This window comes from Cucumis sativus, chromosome 1 (genome assembly GCF_000004075.3).
Source record: "Cucumis sativus cultivar 9930 chromosome 1, Cucumber_9930_V3, whole genome shotgun sequence".
Taxonomy (NCBI): Eukaryota; Viridiplantae; Streptophyta; class Magnoliopsida; order Cucurbitales; family Cucurbitaceae; genus Cucumis; species Cucumis sativus.
Genome location: NC_026655.2, coordinates 3,121,645 through 3,147,511, shown reverse-complemented (window position 1 = coordinate 3,147,511; position 25,867 = coordinate 3,121,645). Strand labels below are relative to the sequence as shown.

Sequence of the window (25,867 nt, the reverse complement as noted above, 5' to 3'; positions counted from 1 at the left end):
AATTCTTTTCTGCCTGCATGGTTTCTTGCAATAGAGAAAGTTCAAGGCAAGAGAACGTTGGAAATTTTATTCGTGGGATTTTGATTCTGATCAAGTATTCAAACAAATTCCCGTGTAAATTCGTGAAGGCCCCAAGGGTTCATATTCATTAACTTGAAACTTTTTAAGCTGTAAATCATGGAACCAAAGCAACAACTATGGTCGACAATTACCAGAAATGAAAGTTCTACAATTTTTTTTAGATTGTGTGCCATATGCATTTGAACATCCTTTTGTTTCTTTGTCAACGAGTTCGTAATGTCTTGACATAAATATCCTTACATCACTCATAAATTGGGTCAAATACTACGTGGCTGAAGTACATTGAGCTTTCGTGATCTATTGTAGACTTAAAGTACGATCACCGAGAGAATTAATTCTGCAGTGAATCTTAAGTGGAAAAGGAGTTGATCGGTTAATTCCAAGTGTAAGTAGGTTTTAAAATTTCACTATATTTACTAAACATATGATCTCTTAAAGAAAGTAAAAGTAAAATCATCCTTATTGTTGAGCGATAGTCGTGTTTGACACTTGAAACATATTTCTTTTCAGAACTAGAGCGAACGAAAATTTAATTAGATTATTTAGTAAAAGTAAGATAAAGTCGAATTTTAATAACGGCCAAACAAAAAATAGACATTAAGACAATTACAAGTTCACTTTAAGCCAAAGTTTTTCTTTTGGAGAACAAGTTGAATGTCCATTTTGTGTTAAGCTTCTTAGTGTAGGATCAGTCTTCTCAAACTCTGCAGAATGAGTTGATCATTTTGACTTTCCAGTTCTACCAAATTGTATATAAATACATATGCGTATATTGTTGTTTTTGACAATATATGGAGTGGAGATATTGAATTTTAAACATGAAATTGATATTACAAATGTATGTTAGCTGAATAACTGTACTCATATTGGCTTTTAATAGGTGTTTGAAGCCAACAATATGTTTTAGGTCATTTACATACACCAAGTGGCATACTTCAATTCCCTGCTCTTGATTAGTTATGATAAACTCTCTATATAAAATTTTGATTTCCTTTTATTCAAAGATTGCTGCTAACTATATTGATCAATCTATTACCATATATATATATATATGAAAAACTAAAGAGTATTTATACGTCAAGCTTACTTGCATGTGGATAGATTAATTAGTAATTAAAACCTGGCAAGAAGTTAGAAAGAAAAACGCAAGTTTTAATAAGTAATTAACTGGGCTACCAAAAAATTTAAAGGGCCTAATTATGTTCAGCTTTTATAACTATTCAAACAAGTCTCTGGTGTGTATACATACATACATATGCATAGTTTTTTTTTTGCTGAAAAAAAGAGTTCGAACCATTATTAGAGCTCCAACATATATTATACACTAAATAAATATATGTTGAATTCATAGTGAATTTTGAAGATTTTTCTGATCTTTAATTATTTCATAAGTATCTGTATATATTTCTCTCTTGATGCTGAGTTAGGGTTAGATATCTCTTATTTGATTTATTCTCTTTATATAGTTGCAAGTAACAATATTGGAGAAGTAACCACATCTTTTGCCTAAAATTCTACTCACAATATCTATATATCACATCACATCATATCTAATCTTAGTTAACAAGATTATGGACAAGGGATGAGACAATAGAGATCATGAAAAAAAATAGAAAATATTAAGTGATGTGTGTAAGTGTGTACAATTTAATTAGCAGCATTATAATGGATACTATATATATATGGTATGTATGTATATATGGGGGCGGGGTATTGTGATTTCCATGATGCCCCAAGTGAGTTAGAGGAAATGTGAGAATATATATATAAAGGAGGTTTAATTTTTTTTGGGTTGGTTATATATGTGTGTGTGTGTGTGTGTTTAGGAGGATCATGAGATGGATGTGTTGTTACTGGAGGCAGAAAAAAAATCAATGAAGGGAAGTAGTACCGCCTGTTGTTCTCCATTGTTATTATTATTCACCTCTTCATAATCTTCTTTTCTTGATGAGTTATCTATCACTTCACTTCCATTCATAGAATCCGTACTATTAACTTGGAGAAAGTCGTAATAATGAATAATGGAACAACTACTATGCGCCGCCGCCGCCGCTGCTGCATCATCTGCCATAGATACATATAATTAATATATAAGTTATAATAATGAAAACACACACATACATATATATAAAGATAAAAAAAATGAAAGAATAATGTATATAATTAATTACCAGGTGGTGGTTTGGGGATGAATGAAATATTAGAAGTGGGATATGCATGGAGTTGGAGAAAGGAAGAAAGAAGAAGACGATTATTGTTATTATTATTATTGTGTGTTTGGGTTAGGGTTTGTGTTAGGGTTTGGGTTTTGGATTTATTTCTAGACCTACGAGCCATGATGACGTGCCAGTGGTTCTTGACTGCGTTATCGGTGCGGCCGGGGAAAAGCCTTGCGATGATGGCCCATCTGTTGCCATGAACCCTGTGGGACGCCATCAGCCTCTCTTCTTCCTCCTCGGTGAAAGGGGTTCTGTTGATTCGAGGATCCAACTGGTTGAACCATCTCAAGCGGCAGCTCTTCCCAGATCTTCCTTGAAGCTTTTGAGCTATGGCGTTCCAGTTATGAGGTCCGTAACGCTCCACCAGCTCTCGAAGCTTCTCGTCTTCTGCAGGCCGCCAGTGCCCTCTGCTGCACATTATCCTAAACTAAATTCAGATCTTGTTTTGATTTCAACAAATAATAATACGAAATATATGTGTTGTGTCTGTGTGCGTGTGTATATATATAATATATATATATATATATATATATATATATATATCTTTATAAGTAAGTAATAATCCAATCCAAGTGTGACAAGTTATTGCTTGGTGCACTAGCTATCTCATTTTGGTTCTCCTTTCAACGTCTTTATTTCCCAAGTTTCTAACCTACAACTTCTACTTATAAACTTTTATATAGTTATAACACCCACCTCCTGCCTTCCTTCTCATATCATATATTATTATTATTATTCATTTCTCTCTTAATTACCTCACCTACCTTATTCTATCACTTGTTCAAAAAATATAATTCATATATATATATATATTAAAAAAAAAGTGGATTAATTATTCTGTGTAGAAGCTTAAATATATGGTATATGGGATTGGAAAGTTGATTCAGGTTGGCCTATAACTTTCAAACCTAACTAACTTTCTAAACCTCCAAACTTTTAACTACCCATTCCTTCCTTCAATTCAAATACACGTGTTCTTTTCCTTTCCCTGTTCCATTTCATGTATGTGTGTCTATATATATATATATATATATGCTTTGCTTTAATTTGTGGATATATAATATTCTTCAAAAGGGGAGAGGCAAAGTCAAAACCAAAAATGTATATAGTTTATAATTAATTACTTAAATCCAACAAATATTAAACCCCTACGGCTTGTACTTGGTTTGATCTTCATCAATTTAACTTGCTTCATTTCGTTCCTTCCATAAAATGGTGGTTGGTTTAGTTTTCTTCATTTTCAATATCAACTTAGTTAGATGGGTTGATTTGATTATTTGGTTTTTCAAAAGGTTAGTTTCAACAACAATTTTTTTTTAATATTTTAAATAATACAATTCATATAGATAGATCCAAATAATAATTAATATTGTTTATTTGAGCTAAAAATGGTGTCTAGATTTTTGTATTGGTCCGAAACTTTATGCAATTAAAACTATATTGTGATATAATTTTGGTCTTTCGTATTTTGTAATTTGTACTGCCCCTGTTATGATATAATATAATACACAACTTTAGACAACTAAATTATATATATTGAAGCTGCTCAATATATAACTAGACATGCACAACCTCTCTTTAGTTTAGGTATATTCAAATTCTCATATAGTCATATTTGTTTACTTCTCTACTCGACCATGACTTAGTGAATATTTTGTGGCATTAACCCAACTCATTAAACACAGAAATTGTTGTACTTTATTATATATACAGTACAAAAATTTCAAAAAGCCTGAAAAAGAATAAATTATGACATACTTTTATACTACTGATTTAAGACTCTTGAGCTTTAGGATATATGAATAGTTTTATGTACACACAATAGATTACACCATGGAATGCATTCTTTAAATTGTGGTGAAGGCGAATTATTATTTATTGTGTTTTTCCCATCCATAAATGTGAGAAGGTTACTTTATTTATTCAAATTCGATATTCAATAATTTTTACTTGTCGTACAAAAATGGAGATAAAAAGAAAAATGGTTGTACGAATTTGGTAGTGTAGATATAACAACAATTTTAGATTCTGTGAAGATGATGGTTTTGAGAGTCTTCTGCTCCCAAACTAAAGAAAGGCTTTTGAATGTTTCAATGCATAAAGTAAAAGCAAAGCTAAAACAAAACAAACACTAAACTTTAATTTTGTATATATATTATTTTAGAGGTAAATTCTTATAAGTGATCATGTGTTCCATAACCCAATAAATATATAACAGTAATATATATTAATTAGGTAAGACTTTGGCTTTAATTCTTAGCCATCTGAGCCGCCCCCTTCATACCATCAACCTTGTTTCTTCCTTTTGTAATTTATATATTACCAATCACAAATTAAATCACACACTCTCTCTCTCTCTCTACACACACACACACATTAAAACCAATAATAATAATAACAATAATTTTCTAGAGTTGGGGTAGCATTCTCTGAGTTAGGAGAAATAATATAGTGCGTGTGAGAGAAGGAAGGGTAAATTAGTTAAAGAGAGAAGTGTCAATTAAAAGTGGTATATATATATATATATATATATATATCTTTCAATCACCCTTTAATTAGCTTTATTATGAGATATATATGTAGTAATTAAATGTATCATTCCCATTAACAGTACACAACAATGTGTTCAAATTCCCTTGCTAATTAAACTAATATTTACTTTAAATATTAGTTATTTCACACTTTTATCTGATTTTCTCTATTACATAATTAGTCTTAACATAATTTAATATCGCCAAACACAGAGTGTGCATGTTGCTCATTGCCTTGTGTGTGGCCAACACTCTTGCTCGTGCAGTTTTTCGAAAGTTTTGTGAAACGTTTTCTTTTTGAGAAAAAAAAAAACAAAAACAAAAAGGAAGACAAAAGTTAAAGCAAATACATATGCATACACACACATATATACATATGATCTGAAAAGATTTTCTAGAAGAATATAGGAAGGAAAATGAAGTTTGGAACAATGTTCTGTAAATGACATTTGAAAGTTTGCTTCCGCACGTGCAAAGATGGCACCAAGACAACATCTTCCGCGCACCGTGTGCATCTTGCCTTGCTGCTCATTGCCTTGTGTGTGGCCAACACCCTTGCACGTGCAGTTTTTCAAAAGTTTTGTGAAACATTTTGTTTTTGCGAAAAAAAAAACAAAAAGAAAAAGAAAGACAAAAGTTAAAGCAAATATATATGTATACACACACATATACATATGTTTTGGAAAGATTTTCTAGAAGAAAATAAGAAGAAAAACAAAGTTTGGAACAATGTTCTGTAAATGACATTTGAAAGTTTGCTTCCGCACGTGCAAAGATGGCACCAAGACAACATCTTCCGCGCACCGTGTGCATCTTGCCTTGTTGTTCATTGTCCTGTGTGTGACCAACACCCCTTGCTCGTGCAGCTTTTAGAAAGTTTTGTGACACGTTTTCTTTTTGAAAAAAAAAAAAACAAAAACAAAAAGGAAGACAAAAGTTAAAGCAAATATATATGTATACACACACATATATACATATGATCTGGAAAGATTTTCTAGAAGAAAAGAAGAAGAAAAATGAAGTTTGGAACAATATTCTGTAAATGACATTTGAAAGTTTGCTTCCGCACATGCAAAGATGGCACCAAGACAACATCTTCCGCGCACTGTGTGCATGTTGCCTTGCTGCTCATTGCCCTGTGTGTGGCCAACACTCTTGCTCGTGCAGTTTTTCGAAAGTTTTGTGAAACATTTTGTTTTTGCAAAAAAAAAAAAAAAAGAAAAAAAGAAAAAGAAAAAGAAAGACATAAGTTAGTGCACACCTTCATAGAAAATAAGGTTCACAATTATGTTGTTTTTCATCCTCCTAAAACCACAATTTCTCAGACAGTAACAATGTTATTGAAGGTAAACCAACCTTAATAAACTGGAAAATAAAAAATTGTTGAGTGATTGTGTTAGTTGGTTATGGACTTATCACCTATTTGTAAGGAGGTTGGAAATTTTTGGACTCCAGAAGCTCTAGCGAGAATTCTCCCAAGAGCTAGAAGACTCCCTAACTCCTGAAGTCGACCATCATCGAAGATTGAAGCTCCTTTGAAGATACAATACTTCTTCAAAGACTCCAACTTCAAGAACATCACGTGCTCCGCTTCCTCCAAATCAAGCGTAAGCATCCAGTCGAGAGAGAATCAGAGGATCAAATTCTATAGATCAAACCACATCGCATTTAAATAAACAAAAATACAACATCAACACTACTTCAACTCCACGAATCAAATTTCTCTAGAAATCTCGTGCGCACAAATTGGCACGACTAGTGGGACATCTTTACCTCTCATCTCTCTCTCGAAAACTCAAATCAACAAGCCAACTAATGGCACTAAGGAAAGCTGCATCCAAATCTTTTGTTGCAAGTGACGCTTACACGAGATTTTTCATTTGCAGTCGTTCAAAGGGGATCATCCAGGAGCAAGATCAAGATTCTGTCATCGCGCAGAGTATCCTTAAGCAACTGATGAAATTTCCTAAAGATGGGATCATCTTCAAAGAAAATCCTTCATTCAACAATTATACTCTTGCTTTTGTTCTACCACAGCAAGAATCAGACCTTGAAGTAGTGTTTGTCATGACGACTGATGTAACTGTTGAAGCTGCCATGGCGGAGATGGAGAGGAAAATAAATTTCCTAATGAAAGTTGTCGAGGAGCAAGAACATGAAATTGCTATCTTGAAAGACCAAATGAAAACTTGTGAAATTGCTGAGTCGAGCAAAACTACTACTGTCAAAGCTGACGATAAAGGAAAAGTTGTGTTGCAAGAAAATCAGACGCAACAGTCCATCTTTGTCATCTACCTGTCAGTCCAACAATTGCAAGATATGATCACAAGCTCCATAAGAGCTCAGTATGGAGGACAGCCACAAACTTCTTTTATGTACTCTAAGCCATATACCAAAAGAATCAATGACTTGCTAATGTTTGTGTTGGGATTTATGTCCTAAAACTCGTAGATTGTAAATATAATCTATTGACCGTTGTTAATAAAATATTATTATTGTAATAATTGTTATTGATTAAATTATTAGTTTTGACTTAATAACCCAAATTCAATAAACTAACATGATAAGTTGTTTAATGAGTCTTGAACAGTATGTAAGACATACATGGATCTATGTTCAAGATCAACTTAAATGGTCTATAGTATAAGGACAAAGTTTAGTACCTTATCCTGGTAACACTATTGATACGACTTACTTTGTATTTGATACAAACATAATGATCCAACGCGTTCATGTAGTTGACATGCGAGTGAGAGTATCCTATGCAATGAGTTTGCATAAGACTGGACCGCGAAATAGTAACCACTAAATGTAACTCTGTTAACTAGTTAGGTTTATATTTCACTAGGATGACCTAGGTAACTTAGTCTTAATCCTGAGTGTGTTATGAACTCCTGTTCATGATGGATTGTCCTTGATTTGTACGGGTGAGAGTGGTCAGATCACCAACTCAATAAGCTTATGATTTGGAGACAATACCGAGTGGGGAGCTGGGAACATAATTACACAAGATGAAATTCACTCATTCCCTAATTTAGGGTAAGTAGATGAGTGTTCCCTTAAATGGTGTCTCCAGGTCTTGAACAAAGGGCCCTACCCTCTTTATGGCACGGGAGGGGTTTCTGTTTATTGGTAGGACCATAAACAGGTTGTTCATTGGAAGAACACTTGTATTTAAGGATTAAAGGTAACCTATGGGTAAAACAGCAAAGTGACCCAACTAGTGTTACGAACACTCGTGAAGGACTAACTTACTGTTATTGGTCTATATCCATGGACACAGAAATATATCTACATGGAGAAGAGTTCAACTGTGAGTCTTTGGTGGAGTGTACCCAGAGTTAACGAATATTGATTAATGTGGTTTATGAGTTTAGCCAATTAATCTCAAATTATTGTAGCTTTTGATCTTTAGGTCCATTAGGTCTCCTTCCTAGCTCGTAAACGGTAATGAGATTTATTTATATTGATCGTAATTTGAAATGTTAAAATTTACTTAGAGAATTAGTTCAATGTATAGTGATACATTATAATACAAAGTTACATATTATAATTAGTTTAATTTATAAGAGATAAAATATTTGAGTAAGTTCACGTATTAATTTAATATGAATTGGATTCATATCAAAATTATTGGTTATGAGTGATACTTATATTATATTTGAATATGATTCAAATTTAATTTAAGTTAAATACAAGATATTTAATTTAGCTATTAATTAATTAGAGAATTAATTAATAATTTAGATTTATTTAATTAAATTTGATTTAAATAAATTTATAAAATACTATTGGAGAGATATTCATTCAAATAAGATTTGAATGAAATATTAATTAAATATAATTATATTAATTATATTAATATAAATCTATAAGATATTGGAGAGATATTTATTCAAATAAGATTTGAATGAAATATTAATTAAATATGATTTGATAATAGAATCTCATGATTTTCTCCTACTCCTTTTTGTATTGCAAGAAGAAAAGAGAGTTATAAATATTTAGAAGAAAACAGGTTTCTTTAACCAAATTCATAAAAAAAAAAAAAAAACCAAAGTTTTTTCACTCTGCAAAAAGAAAAAAGTTTCTCTGAAAAATCTCAAAACCTTTTTCCATCCCAATTGGTTCCCACAAATCAATCTCATCACAGAGGATAAGAAGGTCTTCGACGGGTGTTGATCCAATTTGGAGATTGATTTATAGATTCAGAGACGTCATCGAAAGTAAGTTCTCGTATCTTATAAATTAAAAGCATGTTTAGTTTTATATTTAGAATTTTGATACTAATTTTGCCAATCTATCGGTATTTTAAGATTTCCAAGTGAAATTGAGTAATAGTTCTTTAATTCTTCCGCTGCCATAAGGCTTTTATCCATTTAGCCTATTGGGTATCAACCTCCAAAGTTCCAACAATTCGACGGAAAGGGCAATCCAAAGCAACACATTGCTTACTTTGTTGAAACACGTGAGAACGGTTCAAAAGGGAACCAACTAGTGAGGCAGTTCATTCGAAGCTTAAAAGGAAATGCTTTTGAGTGGTATACTGATCTGGAGCTAGAAGTCACAGTTGGGCACAACTGAAATTCTTCAACTGTTTCTACAACACTAGATGCACTGTAAGCATGATGGAGCTTACAAACATGAGACAGTGAAATGGAGAGTCAGTCATTGGCTACATAAACCGATGGAGAGCTCTAAGCTTGGATTGCAAAGACAAGCTCACAGAACTGTCTGCAGTGGAGATGTGTACCCAAGGCATGCACTGGGAACTTTTCTATATTTTGCAGGGAATAAAACCCCGTAAATTTGAAGAATTAGCAACTCGTGCTCATGACATAGAATTGAGCATCGCTAATAGAGGAACTAAATATTTCTTAATCTCTGAACTAAAAAATGGAAAGAATGAAATCAACGACACTAGAAAGATCACAAATAGTATCATTAATGAGTCTCTGGTTGTTCATGAGTCTCCATTGAAATATTTCTCCAAAAGAAAAGAATTTTTTTTTTTGAAAGAAACCATGATGATGAAGAGAAGCATCGTCCAACTCTTAAGAAAAGATAGAAAAAAGTTTATCCATTTTTCGACTTTGATGTTGCAAACATGTTAGAGCAGCTGCTAGACAAACAACTTATTCGACTGTCAGAATTCAAACGATCGAAACAAGCAGGAAAAGTAGATGATCCTAACTATTAAGTACCAAAGAGTTGATTCTAAAGTTGGCTTGTGAAAAGAAGATCGAGTTAGATATGGATGAAGTAGCTCAGATGAATCATGTTTCAGTTGAGATGACTTTAAGTGTTCCACCATCAACACAACTTTACGATGAATGGAAAAACTTGATTCAGTTTGGGACTTTCGAACCTATACTTGTTCAACTCAAACAAAAGATTGTGACAACAGACTCTCAAAACAAAGAAAATCCTGTTGAAGATGATTACGAAGGATGGATAGTCGTGACTCGTAAAAGAGGGAGACAACCAAATTCCATTCAAACGAAGTTGTACTTCCATCAGAAGCATGGAAAAGGAAGCAACTCCCATAAAAAGGAGAAAAGAAACAAGAAGATGTGGAAGTCTAAGCCTATCAAAGGAAAAGATGAGGACTTCTTCCAACTTCGACAATCGATAACTTTGAAAGAATTCTTTTCAAGAAGCTTTCTTGATGATCATCCAAAGGAAGTATTAGAAGTCACTACATGTCATGTTGTCAGCATAGAAAAAGTCGACAATTCAAATGAAATTAAGCAAAGTACCTCTGTCTTTAATTGTATCAAGTCTTCAACTACTCGATTTTCAATATTTCAAAGATTGAGTATGGCCACGAAAGAAGAAGAAAACTAATATTCAATGTCTACTTCCACTCAAACTTCAGTTTTCAAAAGGCTAAGTATCTTCACATCGAAGAAAGATCAACCTTCAATATCTGCTTTTGATCGTCTAAAGATGTCAAGCGATCAACATGAAAGCGAGATGAAAACTTTAAAGGTAAAACCATTTCATGAAAAACAACAAGGACGATGAGATACACAGTCGTGTCCCATCACGAATGAAGAAGAAGTTGTCTGTTGACCACAAATACAGAGGTTCTTTGACAGTAAACCCAATAATTATTATATTCACCAATTCTACAAATAAAGAAGGTGAACAAATCCTTGATGGAAATTTGAGTTGTTAAATATGTGAAGCTCCTTATCGCAAGAGCCTAAACTACATGGTGCTCTTAGCTCACAAGAGCTTAAAAGGTGAATCGCAAAAAAAAAAAAAAAAAAAAAAAAAAAAAAAAAAAAAAAATCAAACTACATTGTGACTTGATCCCTACATTATAAAGGGTACGTAGGCAGTTTAAAGAAAACTTTAAATTCAGTCCAGCAAGTAAAAAAAAGAAAAAACTTGAACTCATGGCTATATTCTTTTTTTCAAACGATGTTTATCTCTACTAAGGAATCATAACAAATTGGAGGCAAATCCCTAAATTCAAATTGGAAGAATCATTGTACTATTGATTGGTTATATCTAATGGACACAAAAATATATCTACAGTAAGAAGAGTGCAACTATTGGTCTTTAGTGAAATAACTGATAGTTAATTAATACTGATTAATTTAATTAAAGAGTTTAATTAATTAATCTCACATCATTGGAGCTTTAATCTGTAGGTTCATAAGATCCCCTTGTTAGCTTAATAAAGATAAATGAGAATCAAATTTATTTTGGTTTAATTTGAATTGTTCAAATTGATTAAAGGGATAAATTGTATATGATAATATTAATATAATGTATTTGATACATTATAATATAAAGTTTTTATGAGAGAAGTTAATATTTGAATATGATTCAAATAATAATAATATGAATAAAATTTATAAATAAACTATAGATTAAAATTTAATATGGATTCGATTCATATGTCTATGGTTATATTATATATAATATAATATAAAATTAATATTATATAAGATATAATATAATATAAAATAAAATTAATATTAATTCAGTTATTTTGATAACTTCCGTCTCCATCTCTCTTCATATCTTTTGGTTAAGATATAGAAGGGAGGTGATACAATCTCTTAAAAATTCTCTCTGCAATTTTTTTTCCCTTTAAAACAAAACAAAAACACAGAACGCCCACAAACTCTGTGTGTTTTTTTTATCTTGAGAATAACAAGGAAGATTCTGTGGTGCTGCTCATGGTGTTCATTGGTAAGTTTTCTATGTGTTTCAAATTGAATTTCTTTTGGACGACGTTCACACACTTCCGCTATGGGAATTCCATTCCTTCATAGACGATGCATAAGCAAAGGCAGATCGAAACCAAAAGACAAATATAGTGCACATATACGGAAATTGACAAAGGCTTACATGGATGGAGTTTACAATAAAGAAAACAGAGCAGACAAGTCAGAGGCCACATCTTAATGTAGCCTTTATTTGGAGTAAATTGCAACAAGAAAAATGAAATGCAACCAAAAAAAATTAACATTTATGAACATAAAAAATGGTCCAACAAGATTGTGAAATGACAAACCAAATGTAAATGGAATAAATTTATAAATGGAAAGAATTGCATTAAACAAGACATAACATATTGCAATGGTAAGCAAGAAATGTGTATAAAATGCACAAATGTTGAAGGAAATTGAAATAACAAAAAAAAAGCATAAAACAGAAAATATCAGAGATAGTAAATTATGAACCTCATCATCAATGTTTGAAAAAATCGAATTGAAACCGACAACATCCAACCCTACCTTGCTCGAACATCGCATAGGCACACAGGTAAGTGTAGCAGGTAAGAGTAGCACCTGTCCAGAGTCAGTTCGATACGAAATCCGATCGAAAAGGAAAATTCCAAGCGACAAATGCGCAGTTCGAGCAACAAGGGGAAGTGGAAGGGGAAAGCACAAAAAGACTTGCATGTTCACCGACACGAGTCATCGAACATGCAAGGAATGGATTTAGAGGCTAGATGGAAGCCCAATTGTTCAACCAAACCGAAAAGGGGATATCATTTTGCTTAGGAGACGACACAGTGGAGCAAAGCTGTCAACGAAACATCCATGGGCGAAGAGTGGGACAGAAATTATACGAGAGGAAGACTAAATTTTTTTTCCCGCAAGAGAACAAAGGCCATTCAAACATAAATAAGGAAGATGTTCACGAGGAGTTGAGAAAAAAAAAGGGATTTTTTTTCCGGCAACAGAACGATAGGGACAGTGTGGTTGAAGACGAATGAAGAGATGAGGGGATGATTATGTATGAAAATCGGGAAAGAATCAAACGATTTGGGAAAAGATTGAAGGGGGGTTGAGGAGATTTTGAAAAAAATTTGAGAGAGATGAAGACCGATTGAGGGGGGTTGTCATGAATGGTTGAAGAAAGTGAAGTGGGGGATTAAGAGGTAAGTGGGGGATGAAGACCAGTTCGATTTGTTTTTCGATTCAGTTTGGGTTTTTTCACTCCTAGTTATTATAGTATGTCATGATTGTGAAAATTTCAGACATGATTACTTATCAACTATGAATTATAAATGTTTTCAATATAAATTTCAGTTTACATAAACTATTATATTCCAATTTCAGTTTACATAAACTCTTATAGTCATGATTTGGATGACAAAGGGTTTTTAAAATACTCATTGATTATTTATTATACTTAAAGTGTTTGAAAGGTATGTGTTGATGGTCGAGGATTGAAAATGAGTTTTTAATCATGTTTGGTTTTAAACTTTAAACGTGTGATGATTTTGAAATGATGGTTGGTGATCATTTTCCTAAAGGCTACGTGAATGTGTTTCTGTAGCACCACCTATGGTTGTCGGGGGGATTATGAGGCTGAAAGAGGTCGTGATCGAAGATCCAAGGATCTGAATCTAGGTGACTGTGGATGGAGGATTGTGATATGGCTTCAGACCTAGCTTAACCCATGGTAGGTGTGGCTCTATGTACACATAGGAGCGGATGGACGATGTTGTTACTGTGGTAGATGCTAAATGGCCGTATGTTTTCTTGTGGATATGGATCATGTGTGAGCTATTCCAGGCCGTATATTTAGTATGCTATCATAGTCGAATTGGATGGAGGTTACTATCGTGGCAGATGCTAAATATGCATGAGCTAGTTGTTGCCGCATGATTTTTTGATCATGCACAAGCTATTCAGCTATTCTTGACCATATATTTAGGTGTCTTGCCTTTATCAAATGTTGGCTCCAGGTTTATTGGAAAATACTTGTTGTTAATATGTGATTTTAACGTTTTAACTATTACTTTGTTATTGAGGTTATATTTAAGTAGTTTGAGAGCATGTTTTATAAGTTTTTCTAAAAAAAGTTTTGCCACTCACTGAATTAATTCGTTTTCTCCCCAGATAGTGGTTAAGGTTCAATCTTATGTTGAGCTTCCCATCACAGGTTATCATTTTGGTACGAGAGTTCAACAAGATTTCACTACTAAACAATTATATAAATATAATTGGTTTACTTTCCTTATTTAAAAAGGATCTAAACTTTTAATAGTTTTTTCTTTTTACAAATATAGAATAGAAACATTTTTCTCCAGGAAAGATTTGATATATTTATTTGAAAATGCTCCTATTAAAATTTTTGTTTTCAAGAATATTGAAAATAAATAAATAGAGTATGATAATTGGAAATAAAAAAGAACATATTAAAAAAGGAAGAAAATATAACTCATTTTTCTTGCCACAGATTTGGATAGGGGAGATCTCAGTGTGTAGTACCATCAATGTTAGCATGAAACTGAACCTTGTATAAAGCATGGAGTACTTTTTTTTTTTAAGAAAATAAATAAATAGAACTGTAATATTGTCCTAAAAAGCCCCTTAGTTGCTGCCTCGAAAGACGTTTCTGTACTTAAAATAAAGAATAAAGAGCTACATGTAGGCATTGGACAAAGGTTATTTACCAACAAGTTAACGTTTGTCAAAATGATTCAATCCTGGCGTCTCATACACAACAAAATACAAGCCTTAGAATTGGAGCTCATTTGCGTGGTTCGCATTGGTCTTCTAGATTTCAAGTTTGATCCAAGGTACGAAAGGTCCTAAAAGTGTTTCATACTTCAACAGACGTTAAAAGAGCCAAAACTTGGCAACAGGACGCTGCTGGGACGATTCACATCAAACTCCCGCCCATTGTTTCTCTAAACGAACTACATTTACATAATTTAATTTAACAAACAGAAAACCGTTAGTTTCATCCCAGAAACAAGCCAACAACTGTTTTGAGATTCGATGTTATTCTAAACATGTACTTAAGAAGCCAACACTGGAACCCGCTTTTGACCAATAAAAACTTCTCTAAGCATATGATATCCACTCCTGTAGTGCTCAATCGAAAAACATAGCTGCCTTATAGCCTCTCTCTTTTCCTCGGCTCCTTCCATTATCAGTATTCTTTGCTTCTCCACCTCCCCCTCCAGCTCCTTCTCTCTTAATCTTAACTTCTCCGCCACCTTGTCTGCTTTATCAATACCTGACACTAGTTCCACACGTTCCCTTTCCAATTTTTCCACATGCTTCCTTATATCATCTACCTGCTTATCTTTAGACCTCAGTTTCTCTTTCAAAGCAACAATTTCATCCTGTAGCTGATCCCTTTCAGATTCCAAATCATTCAGCCCATTTTTAAAATACTCCATGCATTCTACTTTCTCAACAATTGTCGTCTCCAACCGCTCGATTTCACCATTAAGTCTCTCTTCCAAATCCACCTTTTCCCCCTTTATTTTTCTGATTTCATCCTCCAAAAGACGAGCCCGATGTTCCGATTCTCTGACTTGTTCCATCAACACAGTTTGCTCCTCAAGTAGCTTAGACATTTCAGCCTTAACTTGTGCTTTCTCGGGAAAGATTTTCTGCTCAGCATCAGATACTGCTAGTTTTAAATCCCTTATCTCATGATCTCGATCCGATAAACTAGCTTTCAACCTTGAAATTCTTTCTTGGAGCTTGGAGACCTCTCTTCTCTCCGCACTCAGCTTGGCCTTCCATGTAGTGGTATCTTTTCGGGCAGCTTCAAGCTCATTCTGCAAATGGCAGATTTTCTCAGGTGATCTATTGTTCTCAAGCTCAAGCTTTAATTTAGAAAGTTCTTTCTGTGAAATCTCAAGTCTTTCCTTGGTAATTTTCTGCTCTTCCACCAGTCCCTCAACGGTAATGGCATGGTCAGCTCCTGAACCTCTATGATGTTCGTCAACCTCTGATTCCTGATTAATGACCAAAGGAACCCCATCTTCATGCCTCTGGGTTTCTTCCATTGTATCAGACAAAGACTCAACCTGCAAACCTTTGGTCATTACTGATTCCCTGTACTTTTGGAGCTCACTTTTCAACCTCATGATCTGCACATCTGAAATTCGCAGCTTCTCATTTGCATTCCTTAATTCTTCCTCATACCCAGCAATTCTAGCAAAAACATAATCAGAATTTTCATCTGCTGCCCCCTTGAATGGAAAGGAACCTTCTGCATTATCTGCTTTCATGCGGAGCTTTTCTTTAGCCTCACGAAGCTCAATCTCCAATTCAATCATCTTCCTGTTCAGACCTTGATCACCACCTGAATAATTGTTTACCGATGAATCGTCAGATTCAGGTTCAGATTCAGTCAAGGAAGATGACTCATCTCCTTCCTTTTGGCAAGTATCGGAGTTGCTTCCACCAGATCCAAGGAAGAAATCAAAGCCAGCAGCTCGTGGTCCAGATTTTCGACGCCCAAGCCTTTGATCAGGAGAGGGCCATGTAGAGGGCGGCTCAGAGCCCAGGTCAGAAATGCCAGAGCCCTGAGATTGTAGATCTGAAGGAATATTTTTTCGAAGCTCACCTGTCACGTGATCATAACGCTCAGCAAGGGAACGATACATGCGGTAGAATTCCTCAACATGAGAGATCAACACTGGCCTCTTCTGATAATACATTTCAGCCTTCTTTGCAAATGAATCTGCATCCTCTTCAATTAGCTTCAACATACGCTTGATGCTGCGGTCCATCTCTGACATCAAGGATCGTTTTGTCAATTTTTTGTTTAGCATTGTGATGAAGAATTAACATTGACTTTCACCTATTGTTGAATTGCAGAAATAAAACATGGAGCTGACAAAACTAATTCCATGCCAATGTTTAGGTAGTTGAAACACACGCACCATAAGATTCATGCAGAAAGGAGGAAAAAGCTAAAATTTTGCAACTGCTACCCATATTCCCAAATTTAAACCCACCCCTTTTAGAATATAAATTGAAAATGGGGAGAACTATTACATAAAGGGAAAAATTCTAGCATGATGGAAACAGATGTCATGTCTACAGAGAATTGGAGAACAATTTCTCTAGTTGTTATTTGGCAAGTCGAGGGTATTTGAGTCGGTAAATGTTAAACAAATGTGCAAAGACAAATATAGTAAAAGAAAGGTGGTATGACATAACAAAATTATCTATATATTGGCTATATATTGAAGCATTCCCAATATACCTAATAAAACTTCATTTTTTTAAAGCACTCCCAGCGAAAACAAAAACAAAAGAGCGAAGTGATATTCTAAAATAAAAAACAAACACTAAAAGTGAGTTTTTGCTATCTGTGCAATACCATTCCAAAGCAATTTGAGAATTCAAAGCTATTATTCAGCATTTATCATAATGATCATATAGATAGAAAAAATTATATGCGGTTCTAAGGTTTTTTTCCATTCTTAATTATTACTCCTTACAAAAATGAAGCGGAATATAGGGACAATGTTCCTAACTAAAAATTAGGATACCTATATATTAAAAATTGCTAAAAATATTAATAAATAAATCAAAATAAAGTACCTACTTTATTTAGGGCAAATTGCAAAAACCACCCTTAAAGTAGGATGGAAGTTGTAATTACACCTCCAAACTTTCAACAACAACAATTAGATCCTTGAACTTTTAAAAGTGTTAAAACTGGACCATCAAGCTTACAATAACTATAAGAAATAGACCCACAAATGATAAAAAGTGAATTCTCAAACTTATATAATGACTACGATTTATATAATTATGTAAGTTTGAGGGTCCAATTTTAAAATTTGGATAAGTTCGAGGGCTTAATTTTTAATTTTTAATTTTGAAAGTTTGAGGGTATAATTACAGTTTTTTACTTTGCCTTTATTTGATTTCATCAAAATATAATAATTTAGTCCCTAAATTATATGTTGTTCAAAGTTTTTTTCTTCTTCTCATAATTATTTGTCCTGAAAAAAATGGAACGGAATGGGAGGACAACTTTGCTAACTCAAAATACAGGATATAACCAATCAAATGTTGTTCTATCTGTTAAACAGTTTCATAAAAATTTTGCAAGCTACCAAGAAATCGTAACCATATCGAGTTGAGTTTTGTGGGTATTTTTTCCTGACCAGTGACTTTAAAAAGAGTGTTGTAAGAGCCATGCATAGTTTAAAAAATAAAAAGCTGAAATGAGTTCAAGATTTCTCAATATTTGTTGAAATTCACTTCCATGAAAGAAGCACTAGTTTCGGGTCTATATTACATATTCTCTAAATAACTTCTTCAATCACAAAACTAAAAAGTTATTTAAAAATCCAGTTATTTTTTGAAGTGGTTGAAACATGAACTTGAAGTTAAGAAGCTACTTAAAAAAATCTTGTTCTCTGATGATTTTATACCATAAAAATTTAAAACATATTTATTTAAATAAACTAAACAATATTACTATGATATCACATGGAAAACAGACATAAGGGTTGGAAACTTATTAGGCAATTCATCAAGGCAGTGGATTGATATGTTTTGGAAGGTAAGCATTGATGTCCCCAGCAATAACTCAAACTCCTACGACCCAAACCCAACAAGAAAAAAAACCAAACAAACAAAGTAGAAACTAACCCTCGAGATTCTCTGTGAGCCATCTAGAATTTTTGGGGCTGACGTGACTGTCCCACCACCATGAATGAGACTTCCGAGATTCCAACCTCTTGAATTTCCTATCGCTCCGAGCCTGAGACAGGAGCAGCGAAGGAGATAACCATCATTGTATTCGTTAATTTTTGCAAGTGTAAATGTAGCCAAATAAGCAGGTAATCCGAGATGTGCAATAAAGGAGAAAGAACATAAAGGATTTTGAAGTGATGATTAAAAAGTAATACCAATGAGTTAGCCATTCAGCGGTAGAAAGAAAGCCTGAAGTTGGACGTTGACTCAGAGAGAGAGAGAGAGGGCCTCCCTCGTCCCTGATTCCTCCGGCAGCTTCAGCAACGTGAAACTGAAAATGAAAAGTTAAGCATACATACGATCCAAAGAAAAGGGAAACAGAAACCCAATTTACTTTCTCAACAAATTCAAATCAAATCAAATCAGCTATGGCTGAACTGGAGTTCGGTAGTAGGTTGAACAAGTAGAACGATGAATACAAACAATTGGAACAGAACTGGGCTTTGTTTAAGGCCCATTAAAGACTAAATATGGTTCATTATTAAAGACAAGAGAGATCAAAGAGGCGCGGAACACGTAGGGGTTTCAAATTAATAAATCTCATTAGCGTTTAGAAGAAGTGTAGGCGCGCGGGGTTGTATTAAATTAACAACTGTCCGCAACACACCTCCAGTTCAGACTATGTTGTCCACGCGTTCGCTTTTAATTTAATACACTCCCACCCTACCTCCCTCTTTAATACAAATAATACAATACACATACAAAATCATACGCTAATAATTTTCCCACCGATAATAAATAGATACACACAATTACATCCTAATTTTCCCAACACGATTTAAGTTACCTCCAAAAATTAACCTAATGAATGAGTTCATTTCTATTTACCCCGATACCAAAGAAGTCTCGAGGTAATCCAAATCTCAACCGTCCCTAGTGGAGTAGAAGGGGAATCGGATCACTAGAGCAGAGTTGTGAAGTGAAGTGGAAATACAAATAACAAGTGAGAGATCAGGAGTGGACAAACTTACTGTAATTCAATGGCTGTATCGTTTATTCTGCTATTGGAGATATTGAAGAGGCACAAAACCGAGTGGAAATGGTGGATGCCTGATTGAGAACAATCAACAGACAGTGCCTGCTCTGCTTTTCCCCATTTTTCCAACCATTCTTCCTATTAAGTTCAAATGGCCATATTGCCCTTCTGGTTGACTTTACATCCCACGAAACCAGGATCCCACGCTACCAGTCCAAATCAGAACCAAGATAATTAAGATAAAACATAGATCGTGGTTATGGGTGTTTATTTTATTTGTTTTGTTTCATTTCAACCTTATAGATAAGTATAAAAACGTAGGAATATACCTGTGGGGCTCAAGTCAACTAAACAAATCGTGTAATTAAATGGGAGCTGTGACAGTTTACGCATAACTCTATTTTGGTTAAGGAAATGGCATACCGTCCTTTAAATTACGCAACCCAAAAAAAAAATCAAGAATAGACATTTATTTGGTCGTTCTATTTTGGTTACATTCGCGTGGCTATGCTAATTTAAAAGATGCAAATGGTGAAGTAAACTAATGAACCCTACAGCAATCGCGTCTTACCCATCTCCATCCTAGTCCTAATCCCAGAAACTATACATTCCATCGATGCTCAAAATAAGCAATGACAGCTATTACCATGTGAATTTACATTTTCACCCTCACAATTAAATCGTGGTTATGAAATCTCCATTGAACAATGGAAAAGGAGAAGTAGACGTCACAAAGCAACAACGATCACGAAAAAAAAAGGGTGGTATATTTGGAAGGCTTAATGTAAGCAATTCGCATGCCACGTTGATAGAGAGTGAGCATAAACACCATCTCATAGCCTCGTCATTCTCTTAAGTTCTAGAATCACAACTACAACATAGCATTCACTTCAAAATTCACTTATGGTCATTCGATAGTAAACCAAGTTTTAACAAGAGGTTATTACTCAATCATCGGGCTTCAATATAAAGGAACAATGTACAAGTCACGTTCCATTGTTCCTCCGGCCAACACGAGCAACAAACCCAGCTTTAATTGGAGCAACTGATCGTCCAGAACCACTGTTGATCGAACACAAAACACCTTAAGCCGTATGATAAAAACAGGGTAAAGAACGCGAAGCTTGTGAAATTGAAAAGAATACCGATAGCTTCTAGTTAATCATATTCATGTATATTAAAAAGAACTAACAATTAAATAATAGATTTTCAAGCACGTGAAAAGGTCCGATCTTCGGCTGTCATTCTACTAGGAAGAAGCACGGGATAAATAAAAAATTATCTATTCAAATATCAGATCTTAAATAAACAATCAGGCATAATAAATAAATTTACAATGGACGAAATATTCCGATTCATCATTTCCCCAACAATGCATCAAAATAATCACTGGAATTTATAAAATGGCAGGACCATTATACCCCTACTTTCTTAATCAACGACATCTTGAAGTAACCTCTGATAGCATCTTAATCCAATCCTTAATCCAATCCAAAACTTGTGCGGATGAGTGAACGTAAATTTAATCATACATCACAATAGTCATGTCACTTGTGAACTTGAAATACTTGAAAAACCTAACAAGTGAAAATTGAAATGAATTTTAATTAGAGAGGAGACAATATTGCAAGAGTAAATACAGAACATCTAAAGCAACACAAGATCTTAAATCACCGATTGACCTAAAAACTTAACCTAGTGGATAAGGGTAAATTTAATATACTATCTAACAGAAACTCACACAAAAATCACTACCATATAATAAATAGACTGCAAGGGAAAAAAAACAAAACCAAAACCAAAAAAAAAAAAAAAAAACCTTACCATCTCGCACCTGAGAAAGAAAAGCCGGTTCTCCTTTGAAAGAAGAGTGTCCAGACTCTTGCACCCAATGCAAATCACATATTCATCTGAAATAACTAAATAAATGAGAGGGAAGGGAAAAAACTATAACGAAGGTCGAAATTAGAAGTGAACAAAATCACTCATAGTTGGTAACAAGATGTATTCCAGTGGACACTCGTCAACAGTAATTAAGATGTTTTAAAATAAATACTGAGATTTCATTTATAAAATGGTAGGACCATTATACCCCTACTCTCTTAATCAACGACATCCTGAAGTAACCTACTCTCATAGCATCTTAAATCGCCAATTCAATCCAAAACTCGAGCTAATGAGTGAAGGTAAATTTAATCTATATCACAATACTCTCATTACTTGTGGGGTTGAAATACTTGAAAGGCCTAATAAGTGGAAATTAATTTTAATTGGGGAGAAAACAACATTGCAAGGGTTCGAATACAGGACATCTAAAGTAACACACCTTCTTAAATCATCGATTGACCCAAAAGGCTTGTAGTGGGTAATGGTAAATTTAATATACTAACACAAATTCACACAAAAATCACGACCATAGGATAAACACACTGCAAGGGAAAAAATACAAAACAAAAACCAAAAGAAAAAAACCTTACCTTCTCGCATCTGAGAAAGAAAAGCCGGTTCTCCTTTGAAAAAATAGTGTCCGGACTCTTGCACCCAATGCAAATCACATATTTATCTGAAATAAATAAGAGGGAAGGGAAAAAAACTATAACAAAGGTCGAAATTAGAAGTGAACACAATCACTCATAGTTGGTAACAAGATATATTCCAGTGGACACTCGTCAACAGTAATTAAGATTTTTCTAAAAAAATAAATTTCGAGAATTCATTTATAAAAAAACCAATGAAAAGGAGAGATTGCAAACTATAAAAACAGCTTCAGATCAAACTTTTTGATAGTATGAGGTTCCACCTCAATGGCAATGGGAGGAGTAACTCATCTATCTTTATCTTATCTTATAAGAAGTGTGAGTTCCCTTGACTTTTTCAATATGAGATTCTAACATCTCAATACAAACTAAACAAGTCCTAACTAATAATTACAAATAGGCAAAGTCGCATAGTCCACAAAAACACAGAATCTAAAACAAGACCAAACCTTCACTTGAGATCTTTCAAACCCTCCAAGAATTCCATTTTTCGACTCTCCAACCATTAAGCCCTAAAAGAGCATCAACGGATTCAAACAGGTTCTATATTAAAAATTGATGATCCCCATCCCCCATGTATAAAGATTGACAAGAGCTTGCACAACTATGCACCAACTTTCTCAATGCTATAGCAAAGCTTAAGGACCTCAAGCTGAGTATTTTGGTGTTTAACGCGTCAGAATACTCAAATTCATACCGTGTCTCGCATACCAAGCAAAGACGTGTGCTGGGCAAGGTGTGACACAATCACTTCCCTCCCAAGGATAACGAAACTGTAGAATAACTCCCTTATGGTCTTCATTTCCCCCACTTGGTCTTATTGGCATAATAATCACTTTTCAGTCGAAAAGGGCTACAGTTGAAAAGGAGATGGCAAACAAAAAAGTATAAATTATATACACAACTCGTTTTCAATGAGAAACTCCATACAATAGAAGGCCAATTGTGCAGTTCTTCAAAAAGTACTCGTGCTTCTAAAGCAAGTCGTCCTTTTTAATGAAACGAGCTTGAGGTGCATGGTGAGCCATGTGAAACTTTTGTTCTCTTTTTCTTTTTAAGTTTTTAGTAAGATACGACATATTCTAACAATGTTCATCTTTCTTCAATCTCCTCCATGAAAAATCAAGAACTTTATGTCAGAGAAGATACAATAAATATAAGGTTAAACAAGTTTAGCCAATAAACTTTTAAGTTCATGCCAACGGGGATATCATAAATATAAGGTTAAACAAGTTTAGCCAATAAACTTTTAAGTTCATGCCAACGGGGATATCATAATATAAAGGTACATAAGTTTAGCCGATAAACTTTTAAATTTGTGTCTATATGGTCACTGAACGTTAAAAATACGCTCGGTTCTCCATGTGCAGGTCGAGAACTTTGCATTAGAGGAGATACAAATTCATATGAAGATTTTTGAAACAGAAACATAACTTTTCACTAAAATAATGAAATGAGACTAATACTCAAATAAAGCCATCATTGGCCACAAAAATGAACATTAAAAGTGCACATTTTTCTCCATGGAGAATTGAGAACTTTATGTCACAGGAGACACAAATTCATATAAGGTTAAATAAGTTTAACAAATAAACTTTCAGATTTGTATTTTATAGCGAAACGTCTAATAGAACACTAAATTCTCAATTTGGGGACTAATAGTTGGCTAAAGTATTGAAAGGTTTGTTGCATATTCAAAATGATTATAAAATAAACATCATATTAGACATATAATCTGAATGTCAAATAGGTTTTGTATTAGATGCTTAATTATTGTATCTACTAGTTACAAAACTGGATGTTTAGTGTTCAACTGGACATAAAATAAATTGATAGCTCCTAAATCAATTAGTCATATATGACCCCTCGGACACAAAATTGAAAGATTAAAAGATTTTTGATACAAAAGTTTGAAATTCATGGACTATGATTGTGTTTTAACATTCATATAAATGTAATTTTAAACACATTGGTATATAATACTTGGATTAAGTTATGTTTGCATATGCCATATGCGTTGCTAACCTCTACCTATAATTAAAATAAATGAGATCAATCACTAAATAGAACTTGACCAAAGAAAAGTAAGACATACTTGTTTTTTCTTCTTCTTTTTAAGTCCAGAAAATGTGGTAGTCTCCAAACCATCAGAAACTGCAGGACACAAAAAAAATCATCAACAATTCCCATTTCACCAACAAAATAAAAATATCATGAAATGGAAATGGAATGTAATGCCAACTTTTCATACCTGACAGACTTTCAGTTTTCTCTGCTAACTTGTCAACAATCTCATCAGTCCGATCCTGAAGTACAACCTTCTTCTTCTTCTTCTTCTTAGTTGGATCGAAGGCAATCTGCAAGAATAAACCATATAAATGCATCATGCTGTCGCATCTATGCTTGCACATGAACAACAATTCGTAACTGCTTGATAAAGAGACATAGTAAGATATGGGCCTGTAACTCGACAGCAGAATGCAGCTTCGATCCTTAGCACCAGTGAACAATCCAATAGAAAATACTTCAAGAACTAGATTGGACTGTGTAATCTTAAACAAGACCAGACAACTAATAGTATAGCATTTAGGGTAACTCGGTAAATCATCAATGACTGCCACCTCAAGGGTTATACAATTTATTCCTTGGATTACCAGAATGCTATACACCTACAGTTGTACATAATAGAATGAAATTCTCGTAGACTGTTGAAACACACAAGTGTGTGGTTCGCCAAATGGCAACTCAAAGATTTAGGTTTCTTTGGATGAATAATTGAAAGGGGAAAAACAAAAATGGGAATACCCACACAAAAATGGGAATACCCACAATATGTGAAATTTTTTAATGAAAATGTATGTTCTCAGAGATAATAGTTAAGAACAGAAAAACTCACATCTGCCACCTGATCGTTCGCATCATTCTGAACTTCGTCCTCCATGGTTCTTTAAAATGTATACGACGGTTAATTTAACTAAGTTAAAAACATAAATAGCGGCAAGCAAAGTAATAAATCATATTAGCGGACTAATTAAAGGTGGGTTTTTTTTGTTGGTAGGGATAGAAAAAATGGATTTAAAAAAAATATGACAAAACCTTAAAATATTTACATCGTATAAAACAATTCTAGAAAAAAAAAATTCACAAACCCATAATAGAAAGTACAAAAAAATATTTCAGTTAACACATGATTAATCGGTCACACGATCGTGATCCCAATGATGTAGATAATGGTAAATGTTTATTTAGATCATATCCACACGATCGTGTAATTATTTTTAAACGATGAAAAAATAGTTTCAAATCTAAATGATCATGTTGACAATGGTAAACAATCGTTTAGATCATATCCACACGATCGTGTACTTCTTTTTAAACAATTGGAAAATGGCTTCAAATCTAAACGATCGTGTTAACCAAGTAAACCATCATATTCACATGATCATGTATTTCTTTTTAAACGATCGAAAAGTAACTTCAATTCTAAATGATCGTGTTGACAATGATAAACGATCGTTTAGAT

The 25,867-nt window shown here is 33.7% G+C and overlaps 1 protein-coding gene and 2 long non-coding RNA genes across 8 annotated transcripts; 1 reads left to right on the top strand and 2 right to left on the bottom strand.

Annotated features, from left to right (window-relative positions):
* Nucleotides 1-584: 584 nt before the first annotated feature.
* Nucleotides 585-2,783, bottom strand: LOC101214705 (transcription factor MYB52). The gene is made up of 2 exons (XM_011651144.2): nt 2,253-2,783; nt 585-2,145 (listed from the first exon to the last, which is right to left on the bottom strand). The coding sequence occupies exons 1-2, from the start codon at nt 2,716-2,718 to the stop codon at nt 1,913-1,915; spliced, it is 699 nt and encodes a 232-aa protein (XP_011649446.1). The 5' UTR covers nt 2,719-2,783; the 3' UTR covers nt 585-1,912.
* Nucleotides 2,784-12,457: 9,674 nt separating this feature from the next.
* On the top strand, nt 12,458-14,131 carry LOC116402406. Its single transcript, XR_004214847.1, has 2 exons — nt 12,458-13,238; nt 13,640-14,131. It is a non-coding gene; the product is annotated as an uncharacterized LOC116402406 (long non-coding RNA).
* Nucleotides 14,132-14,662: 531 nt separating this feature from the next.
* LOC101214464 lies at nt 14,663-25,318 on the bottom strand. 6 transcript variants are annotated; one of them, XR_004214839.1, is made up of 11 exons: nt 25,241-25,318; nt 24,596-24,701; nt 24,440-24,498; nt 22,285-22,370; nt 21,632-21,717; nt 21,229-21,384; nt 20,755-20,869; nt 19,803-20,013; nt 18,987-19,102; nt 18,727-18,838; nt 14,663-16,846 (listed from the first exon to the last, which is right to left on the bottom strand). It is a non-coding gene; the product is annotated as a protein NETWORKED 4A (long non-coding RNA). The 6 variants fall into 6 exon arrangements; XR_004214846.1 differs by lacking the exon at nt 25,241-25,318 and adding an exon at nt 23,042-23,197 and having other exon boundaries at nt 24,596-25,191; XR_004214841.1 differs by lacking the exon at nt 25,241-25,318 and adding an exon at nt 24,812-25,191.
* Nucleotides 25,319-25,867: the final 549 nt, after the last annotated feature.